The following is a 12,432-nucleotide window of genomic DNA, read 5'->3' as shown; positions in this document are numbered from 1 at the left end:
TGTTCGTTCTTGTCATGCAAACAATGGCTTAAAACCCATTCCAAAATGCTTCCACACTGCCAACTGATGTACAAACCGATGTATTCACCATAGGCATCATGCTGGTACGAACCACGTTCTAATACGGCAATCTGAAAGACATCAATCACCTGAAGCCACGTTGTTAATATTCAGTTGCTCATATGTCTGTTGTGAATTAGTAATACAGTTCCCCAACATCCTTAGGCAATCCTATGCCATGACAACGAATGATTCAGAAGGCTCACGATCTGCCAACACTCATGCAGAGGCGCTGTCATGTCTCAGTCGTCCCTAGCCCTCAGCTCCACCTTCAGGGGCAGTTTCCTGCCCTCGGGTGTAGTTAAAAACGCCCTCTTGTCCAGTGGCATCGGCGGCGGGGGCGTTTTCTCCGTCGGCAGCAGTGTCATCTTCTGCAACAGCGCCGCGAACGCCACCTTCGCCTCGAACAGCGCGAACCGCATGGCGATGCAGTTGCGCGGTCCTTGGCCGAACGGCAGGTAGGCGCACGGGTGGCGCTTCTCCTTCTCCTCCGGCAAGAAACGGTCCGGGTCGAAGCGCAGCGGGTCCGGGTAGTGGTCCGGGTCGCGGTGGAGCGAAAGCACTGGTATGTGCACCAACGTGCCCTTGGGCAGGTGCACGTTCGTGCCGGGCAGAGTATAGTCCTTGGTACACTCGCGCTCGAGTCGCGTGGCAGGCGCGTACAGGCGCAGCGTCTCCGAGAGCACCCGGTCCAGGTACGTCATATCCAGCACGGCGTCGTACGTCATCTGACCGCCGTGCTTGGCCAAAACATCGTCCACCTCCTGCTGCGCTCGACGCTGCACATCGGGACTGACAGCTAGGCTGTACGATGCGAACGTCAGCAGCGTGGCCGTCGTGTCGTACCCGGCAAGGAAGAACAACACCGACTGGCTGACAATGCTGGCGGTGCTGAGCACGCGGTTACCGTCCTTGTCCTTCGTGTCCATCAACAGCTGCAAGAAGTCTCGCACGGACGTTGGGTGCTTCTCTCGGTGAGCGACAGTCGTGTTAACGACGTCGGTGAAGAACTTCACCACCTTCCTTGCCGGATTGGGAAACCAGGAAGAAATGAACTTCGGTAAAGTCAGTACTGCAACAATCCGCAGAAGACCAAGCGCTCCAGGGTTAAACAGTTTTGCTGCATTCGTTGCAAATTTGCTGTTTGGATCAACAAAAGAGTTGCAGCTCACGCCAAAGGCGCAGGATGCTATGTTGTCCATGGTGAACCGCCCGAAGGCGTCCTTCATTTCAACTTCTCCCTTGCTCTGCATGTCTTCTAACACATATTTGTTCAGATTGAGAGCGTTGTCCAGCGTCAGCTGGTGCATCGCCTTAAGCTTGCTGGCGGAGAAGGTGGGCGACATGACGGCCCGCGTGTGCTTCCACACCTCCCCGTTGACAACACTGAGGGCATCCTTCAGCTCATCCTCGGCACCCGCGTCCCGTCGGTTGGTGAAGTACTCGAAGTCCTTGATGGCGATGGCCCGGATCAGGTCCGGATCGCCGACGAACAGCACGGGCCGGCTCATCTCCATGTAGCCGCAGTACTTCTTGCCCCCGTGCTTGCTGTAGAGCCACTGCTCGAACTCGACGGCCGGTGTTAAGAACGGCACTCCAAACTCGTTTCCCCAAGGTAGCGTCGCTTTTGGTCCCGGCACGCCGCGTGAGGGCCAGAAGTCGAAATTCTTGGTGAACTTGAAGTAGTGGTAGACGAGAATGGCTGCCAGTACTGTTAGTGGGATTGGCGACAGCAGCCAGGAGGCCACCGCCCACGGCGCCGATAGCAGCCAGCCGAACATAGCGTTGCTCCAAGCTCTCGCTCACAGATCGTCCCACTGTCAGCGCAGCACCTTCGCAGTCTGCCGCGTGTCAGCAGTGCCGCAAGGTGTCTCCGGCGACAAATGCGTGCGGGTACGCACCGCGCGCCCCTCACCCGGGATCCTTCTCCGAGTACTGCTGACACGCTCTCACTCCACCACACAGCGCCTGGGAGCTGGCAGAGCGCCAAGAGCGGCGCGGCGACCTTGAGATCCTGTTGGCTGATTGGTTTGTCAGCCGAGAGCAAAGTGCGCGCGCGCGGGCGCGCGCCGCGCTGACCTGTAGCTCTGCCTGCTTTTCCGTCTCGCCAGCGCGTAACGTTTAGGAATCCGGTGTTTTGTACTTTCGACCTTTCCCGGATTACATTACACAACACACCAAGGTCGCACCGGGCCGCTTCCCTCATTCAGTGTGAGGGAACGAACCGGTTCAGGTCGATGACAGACTTGACCACCGAGCCGGGGACCCGCCGTTTGCCGTGCGGGGAAGCCTTTGATGGGATGAGGGGGTCGTCTGTCATTCAAACGTATTGTGATTGTTGAATACAAGGAATGTGTGTGTGTCTCTCGTGTTCTACTTTGCATTTGCTACCGCACGAAATTAGCCGGTTTTAAGTAGCTTTGAGCGCAATTTTTTCATTGATACCGCACAGCATACGTCGACTAATCGCAACACAGCTTTCCCCTGTCCCGTGCTTTGCGCCGGATGGCACAAGCCGGCATAAGGTAACTTTTTGTCTTAAGCCAGAAGTAACTTCCCCCAGCCCCTGCAACGACTTAAAGTCCCCAGGGCAAAGCGAAATCCAGCATGTATCATTATGTCTTCCAGCTTTGCAATCACTTTGTGTTTTTTCAAGGGTTTCTGCGACCATCCCTATTCCACTGCTACTCATGCTTGTGTATAACATACGTTCATCACGCGTTTCCATCATGTTCGTTCTTGTCATGCAAATGATGGCTTAAAAACCCATTCCAAAATTTTCCGCACAGCCAACTGATATACAAACCGATGTATTCACCATGGACATCATAGTGGTACGAAGCACGTCCAAATACGACAATCTGAAAGACATAAATTACATGAAGCTACGCTGTTAATATTCAGTTACTCATATGTCTTTCGTTAGTTAGTAAACACAGCTCCCCGACATCCTTAGGCAATCTTATGCCATGATAACAAATTATTCAGAAGGCTCACGATCTGCCAACACTCATGCAGAGGCGTTGTCATGTCTCAGTCGTCCCTAGCCCTCAGTTCCACCCTTAGGGGCAGCTTCCTGCCCTCGGGTGTAGTTAAAAACGCCCTCTTGTCCAGTGGCACCGGCGGCGGGGCGATTTCTCCGTCGACAGCAATGTCGCCTTCTGTAACAGCGCCGCGAGCGCCACCTTCGCCTCGAACAGCGCGAACCGCATGGCGATGCAGTTGCGCGGTCCTTGGCCGAACGGCAGGTAGGCGCACGGGTGGCGCTTCTCCCTCTCCTCCGGCAAGAAACGGTCCGGATCGAAGCGCAGCGGGTCCGGGTAGTGGTCCGGGTCGCGGTGGAGCACAAGCACCGGTATCTGCACCAAAGTGCCCTTGGGCAGGTGCACGTTCGTGCCAGGCAGAGTATAGTCCTTGGTACACTCGCGCTCGAGTCGCGTGGCAGGCGAATACAGGCGCAGCGTCTCCGAGAGCACCCGGTCCAGGTACGTCATATCCAGCACGGCGTCTTACGTCATCTGGCCGCCGTGCTTGGCCAAAACATCGTCCACCTCCTGCTGCGTCCGGCGCTGCACATCGGGACTGACAGCCAGGCTGTACGACGAGAACGTCAGCAGCGTGGCCGTCGTGTCGTACCCGGCAAGGAAGAACAACGACTGGCTGACAATGCTGGCGGTGCTGGGCACACGGTTACCGTCCTTGTCCTTCGTGTCCATCAACAGCTGCAAGAAGTCTCGCACGGACGTTGGGTGCTTCTCTCGGTGAGCGACGGACGTGTCAACGACGTCGGTGAAGAACTTCACCACCTTCTTCCCCGGATTGGGAAACCAGCAAGAAATGAACTTCGGTAAAGTCAGTACCGCAACAATCCGTAGAAAACAAAGCGCTCCAGGGTTAAACAGTTTTGCTGCATTCGTTGCAAATTTGCTGCTGTGTGTTTGGGCGGCTGGCCAAGGGCTGAAGGACTACCCCGTCCTATCCCGAAGTGTCTTCTGGCTGTCATTCTCGCGACACGGGGCGGGATCTCCTGGTCTATTCGGTGGTCATTAGAAGGATGCATCATACCATGTTGTTCCCCTCCCTGACACGGGAGGTCTTCTGACCCGCGCAGTTGGCCCCAAATGAGCAGAGGAACCATCACTGATACAACAACATCCCTGATAGCCGCAGGTGGTCCAATAATTGTCACATAAACTACATTTTCATGTCTTTCTGTGCTCTTCAGAGATATCGAGACTTCCTGAACGTAGATTGCAAATGAAATGGGGTCTCACATTTGCATAACATGACTAATCAATGTTCGTTTTAACCGGTTCAAGATTCACGCAGAATTGATAACTGATACAAAAAAAAACACTACGCAATGTGGTTTGAAAATGCGCGCTCGCAAGTCATGGCAACAACAGCTTCGACGCCCAGCGTTGCAGTCTCCATAGGCCGCGCGGCGTCGGTCTGTGGCTGTGATACTAAGCGATGGCCAATACGCAAACGAAAAGGATGACGCATTTTGAGGAGGACGGCTGGTGAACTAAGCAAATCGGCACATGTGTTTAATGTGGTGCAAAAGTAAGCTAAACACAACCTTAATCTGAAAAGTGGGGGAGGTAGTTAACATTGCTGCCCCCCACCTTGAAAAGTGCAGGGTCATGACCCCCTGCCCCCCTCCCCCTTATTCCTACAACCATGACTGTCCATGTACGAGTTCACGCTTTTGACTGAAACTTTACATGCGTGCAACACGGTGTGCATTGCTTCGTACTCAACACACTCAACACACGCGTCATGAGTATCAATCACACATCTCGCTACTTACAAGCCCATCGCCAACCACGTGCCATTGGGGCCAGATTGCGATGCGAATTACAAAAAAAAAAATAGAATGCAGGAATTGGACTCAAGTCGTCATCCATTCACGACAGGGGCAGTCAGCACTTGAGACGGGAGGAGGGCTGCCAGGATTTGCGACAGGGGAAGGTTAGGATCCCAACCTCATTCGCGTCGGGTGCTGCCGTGTGACATTGCCGCCTACAGTGGACTTTTTAGGCCTTGAACTAGACAATTTGGTGCTCTAAGAGGAAAAATGCGTGCGGCCGATAGTTCATCCTGATTTGGCGCCGCACGAAGATCGAATCGTAGAAATGTCGGCGTAATTGTAAACATCGATTATGCCGGCCCTATCCGGCTTAAAGTATCTCAAATTATGTTGTCCTTGTTCTGGTGCTCTGGACTGTTAAGACGCTTAAGTATAGCTGTGCATAAAGTATTATATCAAAACTATGGATGCAGCACCGTTTCAACCGTCCTTGCATCGCATTTGCTGCTGTGATATTAGCTTAAAAGCAGGGATGCAGTTGTCTATACGTTCAGGAGACTTCAACTTTGGCAAGCAACCAGCTTTGGCAAGAAACTGGGCGAAGTGCGGGTTCTTCTTAAGTTCTTATCTCTAAAAGGAATTTTCTCTTACGTCCCAAGAGGCCCTGTTTACGAAATTATGGGCCTAAAAATAGGGCCCCCCGCAGAGTCTTGACCGTCAATGCGGACCATGTCGGGCAAGGGCTACCCACGCACCTTCAGCAGCGTGGACAGGATTCCGCCCGGGGGGCGGGGGTGCTAAATCGGGTCATAGGAGGCCGTTCCAGTCAAGGTGCCCCTACCCGTAGCGGCTTTTTGGCAAGTCTGTTCCTCCGAGAGTTTTCGCGCCCAAACGGCCGTCTCGTAAAGTTCGGACATCTAAGACGACCCCTAGGAAACTGAATGTGTAATAGAAATAGCGCCCTGATCTTTTAATTCGGGATTTCTTTGGTGCATGCTCCTACATCGATGACTCTGAGCCGTTTTATGTTTGAGGTCATACGGCTGTCTTAAAGTGCTACAACTTAGCAAAAGGGACCTCGCGAGCTCGAGGAGAAATGCTTTCGAACCACAGTACCCTCCCTATTGGCTGCCCCATTGCACCTCTTCAGGTTTAAGAGCTTAAAGATAACTTGAAGACTCACAAAACGAGCATGGGTGGCAGTGAAGTAGGTATGGTCGTAGAAACTCTCGAGAAAAACGCACAAAAATCGTATTGCTAGAGAACCCAAGGACGAAGGCTTACGAGCACATTTCCCCAAGCGCTCCAATCTCCGAACTTGTTTCCCCAAGGTAGCGTCGCTTTTGTCCGGCACGCGGTGTGAAACCCAGAACTAGGAATTCTTGATGAACTTGAAGCAGGCGTAGGCGAGAGTGGCCACCAGCACTGTTAGTGGGATTGGCGACAGCAGCCAGGAGGCCACCGCCCACGGCGCCGATAGCAGCCAGCCGAACAAAGCGTTGCTCCAAGCTCTCGCTCACAGATCGTCCCACTGTCAGCGCAGCACCTTCCCAGTCTGCCGCGTGTCAGCAGTGCCGCCAGGTGTCTTTGGCGACAAATGCGCGTGTGTATGCACCACGCACACTGCACCCGGGATCTTTCTCCAAGCACTGCTAACACACCTACCCTCACTCGAGCACGCAGCGCCTAGGAGCTGGCAGAGCGCCAAGAGCGGCGCGGCGACCTTACGTTTCTGTTGGCTGATTGGTTTGTCAGTCAAGAGGAAGTGCGCACGCGCTGGCGTGCGCACCGCGCTGACCTGTAGCTCTGACTGCTTTTCCGTCTCGCCAGCACGTATGGTTTAGGAATCTGGCTGTTTTTTAGTTACGACCTTTCCCGGATTACATTACACAACACAACAAGGTCGCACCGGGCCGCTCCCCTCATTCAGTGTGGGGGAGTGACCCGGTTCAGGGCGATGACGGACTTGACCGCCGAGCCGGGGGCCCGCCGTTTGCCGTGCGGGGAAACCTTTGCGGGAATGAGGTGGTCGTCTGTCATCCAAGCGTAGTGTGATTGTTCAATACAATGAATGTGTGTGTGTGTGTGTGTGTGTCGTGTTTTACTTTGCATTTGCTACGGGACGAAATCAACAGGTTTAAAGTAGTTTTGCGCGCGTTTTTCTGACATTGATACCGCACAGCATTAGCCGGTTGAACGTAACGTAGCTTACCCCTGTCCCGTGCTTTGCGCCGGGTAGCACAAGCCGGCATAGGGTAGCTTTTTGCCTGGTCTTAAGCCTGAAGTTAGCTCCCCCAATCCCGGCAATGGCTTTAAGTCGCTGGGGCAAAACAAAAGCCAGCACGTATCATTGTCTGCCAGCATTGCAATCGTTTTGTGTTTTTGTTAAGGGTTTCTGCGACCACCCCGATTCTACTGCTACCCATGCCCGTGTATATGATACATTCATCACGCGTTTCCAACATGTTCATTCTTGTCATGCAAGTGATGGCTTAAAACCCATTCCAAAATTTTTCGACACTGCCAGCTGATATACACAGCAATGTATTTACCATGGGCATCATGCTGGTACGAAGCACGTTTTATTACGACAGGTAAGCCGCAGCGGATAACGTGAGATCAAGTACTTTTATCTGAAAAACATAATTACATGAAGCCACGTTGCTAACACTCACTTACTCATATGTCTGTTGTGAATAAGTAATACAGTTCCCCAACATCCTTAGGCAATCCTATGCCATGATAACGAATTATTCAGAAGGCTCACGATCTGCCAACACTCATGCAGAGGCGTTGTCATGTCTCAGTCGTCCCTAGCCCTCAGCTCCACCTTCAGGGGCAGTTTCCTGCCCTCGGGTGTAGTAAAAAACGACCTCTTGTCAAGTGGCATCGGCGGCGGGGGCGTTTTCTCCGTCGGAAGCAGTGTCATCTTCTGCAACAGCGCCGCGAGCGCCACCTTCGCCTCGAACAGCGCGAACCGCATGGCGATGCAGTTGCGCGGTCCTTGGCCGAACGGCAGGTAGGCGCACGGGTGGCGCTTCTCCTTCTCTTCGGGCAAGAAACGGTCCGGGTCGAAGCGCAGCGGGTCCGGGTAGTGGTCCGGGTCGCGGTGGAGCACAAGCACCGGTATCTGCACCAACGTGCCCTTGGGCAGGTGCACGTTCGTGCCGGGCAGAGTATAATCCTTGGTACACTCGCGCTCGAGTCGCGTGGCAGGCGCGTACAGGCGCAGCGTCTCCAAGAGCACCCGGTCCAGGTACGTCATATCCAGCACGGCGTCGTACGTCATCTGACCGCCGTGCTTGGCCAAAACATCGTCCACCTCCTGCTGCGCCCGGCGCTGCATATCGGGACTGACAGCCAGGCTGTACGACGCGAACGTCAGCAGCGTGGCCGTCGTGTCGTACCCGGCAAGGAAGAACAACACCGACTGGCTGACAATGCTGTCGGTGCTGAGCACGCGGTTACCGTCCTTGTCCTTCGTGTCCATCAACAGCTGCAAGAAGTCTCGCACGGACGTTGGGTGCTTCTCGCGGTGAGAGACGGTCGTGTTAACGACGTCGGTGAAGAACTTCACCACCTTCTTCCCCGGATTGGGAAACCACGAAGCAATGAACTTCGGTAAAGTTAGGAACGCAAGAATACGCAGAAAACCGAGCGCTCCAGGGTAAAACAATTTTGCTGCATTCGTTGCAAATTTGCTGTTTGGATCGACAAAAGAGTTGCAGTTCACGCCAAAGGCGCAGGATGCTATGTTGTCCATGGTAAATCGCCCGAAGGCGTCCTTCATTTCAACCTCTCCTTTGCTCTGCATGTCTCCTAACACATATTTCTTTAGATTGAGAGCGTTGTCCAGCGTTAGCTGGTGCATCGCCTTAAGCTTGCTGGCGGAGAAGGTGGGCGACATGACGGCCCGCGTGTGCTTCCACACCTCCCCGTTGACAACACTGAGGGCATCCTTCAGCTCATCGTCGGTACCCGCGTCCCGTCGGTTGGTGAAGTGCTCGAAGTCCTTGATGGTGATGGCCCGGATCAGGTCAGGATCGCCGACGAACAGCACGGGCCGGCTCATCTCCATGTAGCCGCAGTACTTCTTGCCCCCGTGCTTGCTGTAGAGCCACTGCTCGAACTCGACGACCGGTGTTAAGAACGGCACTCCAAACTCGTTTCCCCAAGGTAGCGTCGCTTTTGGTCCGGGCACGCCGCGTGAGGGCCAGAAGTCGAAATTCTTAGTGAACTTGAAGTAGGCGTAGGCGAGAGCGGCCAATAGCACTGTTAGCGGGATTGGCGACAGCAGCCAGGAGGCCACGGCCCACGGCGCCGACAGCAGCCAGCCGAACATAGCGTTGCTCCAAGCTCTCGCTCACAGATCCTCCCACTGTCAGCGCAGCACCTTCCCAATCTGCCGCGTGTCAGCAGTACGGCCAGGTGTCTCCGGCAGCGCGCGCGTGCGGGGATGGATTGTGCCCCACCGCCTCCCACCCTCCACCGAGCACCACTGCCACTGTCATTCTCGCTCACCCACACAGCGACCAGGAGCTGGCAGAGTGCCAGGGGCGGTGCGGGCTGCGGTGACCTTGGGTGCTCTTGGCTGATTGGTCTGTCTGGCGCATGTCGCGCCGATCTGTAGCTGCTCGCTCCTGCGCCTGCCCGACGCGCGTCACGGGAGCACGGGAGCTAGAATCGGTTTTGAGCTAGGGTGAGAGTGAAAAATTTCATCACTAAAAGATCATGCGGGAGTGAAAAAATCAATTAAAAGAAGATAGAACTTATGAGCTCGTGAGTGGTGCTTCAGCAACAAAGACATCTATATGGAGTTGGCATGGACGTAATATCAGGAATCTGACAAAATCATCTCGTTTTTTAACATCTTAGGCCATTTAAGTGAAACAGAATGCATTAACACGCGCTCGAGTAGGGGGTTGGGGGGGGGCAAACTGACCCCCGCCCAAGGGCTTTTCCCGAATGGTTTCTGTACTACGATGACCCGGGTCGAACGTTCTGTTTTAGGAACATACTGCTTAGTGTAATCTTTGTCGCTTATTCCAATGCAAAACGAAGATCAGTCTTGTATCATTTTGGTCACCATGACCTTCAAAGGGTCAAACAAGGTCAATGACCTCAAATGGGCTTGTGAACTTTTCCCTAGAGACAGTTGCCTAGGTTGTGGGGGCGCTTTGGAGGCCAACCTGGAATTTGACCTCGTTTGACCTTATTCGACCTGAAGGTCATGACCTAAGAAGCTGGAACCTTAACCCAAGTGGGTTCACGTATAGTTCAAGACACCCCGTAAATTTGGTGTCTCTAGCTTTCTTAGTTCCCGAGATCTCAGAGGGGGGTCAAATTGACCCTCCCCCTCTCCACCAGAGCAAAGGGTATCTAGCTGGCCAACCGGGAGCGTGTTAAAGCACAGTAATTTCATGACAGCATGATGAGCATAACAAATTATTCACACCAATAATTTGATGCTGAACTTTTCAATTCCCTTCCACAGCACTTCTAAAACAAAACAAAGCAAAGGAATTCAATAACAATATAACAACAGAAAATTCGACAAGTATAAAACACTCAAACAAAAAAGCATTGGACTCCCACACATCAGCCCATCACCAAGTCAAACACAATAGACATACTTCTGGCTTCTGTTAAGGTGGGGTCAGGGAAAACAAACATTTTGTCACTGTTTCTTACAAAATACCAATGCTTATTTCCATTAAAGTAGTCTATGCCGAACCTAAAGAGGCCTTACATCATCTCATCCTGTATAACCTGTTTGTATCACGGCAGCAGTTGTTAGTTACTGATTGTTGCACAATTCCTAATGCCACTTGCCATGCACTTGACCAACTTAACCTAACTTAGAGTAGCCCATATGATGAAAATCATCTCGACTCACCTATCTGTTGATAGCAGCACTTGTGATAAAAACATGATATCTAAAGCTAGTTTTTGGCAGGTTCCAACTTGCATTTTTATTCAGCTCATTTGTGTATGCTTGTTGACATCAGACAAAGTTGACAACACACAAATCAGAACACTTTAGATCACTTGAAATAAATTATTTTGATTGTCATGGTTAACCTATGTCAAGGGCAATAATGGGTATGCTCCACAAAACAATCTCTCTTCTCCAAAAATAACATAACTTTTAGATGGCCATGCCAGTATTGCTGCTTGCCTTTTCAGCTGCAGCAAATGCATCCATTTGGGCTTGTTTATTCATATTTAATGACAAAGTTTGAGATGTTGGCTTCACATTTTAAATGGGGTGGTCTGACTATTTGCTACATGCCAGTATTTAATTCATATGATAATTGCTATGCAGCTTAGAGTATCCCTGTGTTAAAAATATGGTGCATATATACAGTGCAGTCATTTGGCGGTCAGCAAACCATGACAACTATAGAAAACATGTGGTTAAAGCAGCCATAAGGGACCACTTTAAGAAATTTGGGTCAAATAACCAAGAATATGGAACAAAATAAGCCCCTTGCGTGCCTTGTGGCATCATAATTTGTCTTATGGCAGAACTCGATGCATTAAAACAAAAAATGGCCAACTCTGTTTACCAATCATGTGTTGAAAGCAGGTAAGGTAAGCAATTACTTGGTCCACAGGAGACAGGCTTGGTCCACAGGCTTCTTACTGTTCCCCCCAAAACAAAAATTCAGTACCTTTTGCATGGTCTGCTGGCAGACAGAGTCATCCGACTCACTCCCCAAATATAAATATCAATCATGCCCACCAACCTTCGAGATTAAATTGCGAAACAAGTGAGGTATGCGTAACCTGCCAAAAACTAGCTTTAGATATCGTGTTTTTATCACAAGTGCTGCTATCAACAGATAGGTGAGTCGAGATGATTTTCATCATATGGGCTACTCTAAGTTAGGTTAAGTTAGGTTAAACACCTCCAGAGGGCAGAATTTCGCCATCAAACACTTCTGTATTAGCTGCGTCATGTCTGTTCCAAGGATCTGTATGGCAGCATTTATTCTAATGCTAATGCCTTGCCAGGTAGCCTGGTGAGTCAGACACTCGAAAGGCTTGGATCTATCATTATTGAACACCGCCATGAGCCAAGAAAACGGTTAACCGAAGGTTTAAGAGGGCAAAAATGGCGGTAAAAATAAGTTCCGTGCTTCAAATTGTCTCCTTCACTGCCTATGAATTGTTCACCCTTGGGCGCATATCAAACATGTTTGCGCGGCTGTCGAATTAATCCAATTTATGTATAAAATACGTACAAGTTCGCAGTCGGAGCATCTTGCAGGGAAATTGCTCAAAATTTTAAGCAGCAGATGGTGCCTCTAAAGACTATCGAACAGGAAGGATGAATTAAGTGGTATGACACTGGTATGATACCAAGAAAGGCAAAAGTAGCTAAATAAATACAAAGACTAGTATTTTTCTAGCCAAATTTTGTAATCAGCTGAGTTGACTTAAAATCTGTTAATATAAGTGCTCAAATGGTGATATTCACCTTGTAAGTTTAGTTTATAAAACATTTCTTGAACTTTTCACTCCTGCATTTCGGGAGTGATGCAATTTAGTGGTCA

General features: G+C 51.3%; 3 protein-coding genes across 3 annotated transcripts; all 3 read right to left on the bottom strand.

Moving 5' to 3' along the window:
* Positions 1–135: 135 nt before the first annotated feature.
* LOC119114109 (cytochrome P450 3A9-like) lies at positions 136–1,841 on the bottom strand. The gene has a single exon (XM_037238326.1). The coding sequence runs from the start codon at positions 1,839–1,841 to the stop codon at positions 303–305; it is 1,539 nt and encodes a 512-aa protein (XP_037094221.1). The 3' UTR covers positions 136–302.
* A 1,311-nt stretch (positions 1,842–3,152) lies between these two features.
* On the bottom strand, positions 3,153–3,554 carry LOC119114108 (putative cytochrome P450 6a14). Its single transcript, XM_037238325.1, has one exon. The coding sequence runs from the start codon at positions 3,552–3,554 to the stop codon at positions 3,153–3,155; it is 402 nt and encodes a 133-aa protein (XP_037094220.1).
* Positions 3,555–7,401: 3,847 nt separating this feature from the next.
* Positions 7,402–9,357, bottom strand: LOC119114298 (cytochrome P450 3A9). The gene has a single exon (XM_037238494.1). The coding sequence runs from the start codon at positions 9,213–9,215 to the stop codon at positions 7,677–7,679; it is 1,539 nt and encodes a 512-aa protein (XP_037094389.1). The 5' UTR covers positions 9,216–9,357; the 3' UTR covers positions 7,402–7,676.
* Positions 9,358–12,432: the final 3,075 nt, after the last annotated feature.

The sequence above is a fragment of the Pollicipes pollicipes genome, unplaced genomic scaffold (assembly GCF_011947565.3).
Source record: "Pollicipes pollicipes isolate AB1234 unplaced genomic scaffold, Ppol_2.1 Scaffold_7262;HRSCAF=8765_pilon_pilon_pilon, whole genome shotgun sequence".
Lineage (NCBI taxonomy): Eukaryota > Metazoa > Arthropoda > Thecostraca > Pollicipedomorpha > Pollicipedidae > Pollicipes > Pollicipes pollicipes.
This window is presented reverse-complemented; position numbering and strand designations above follow the sequence as displayed.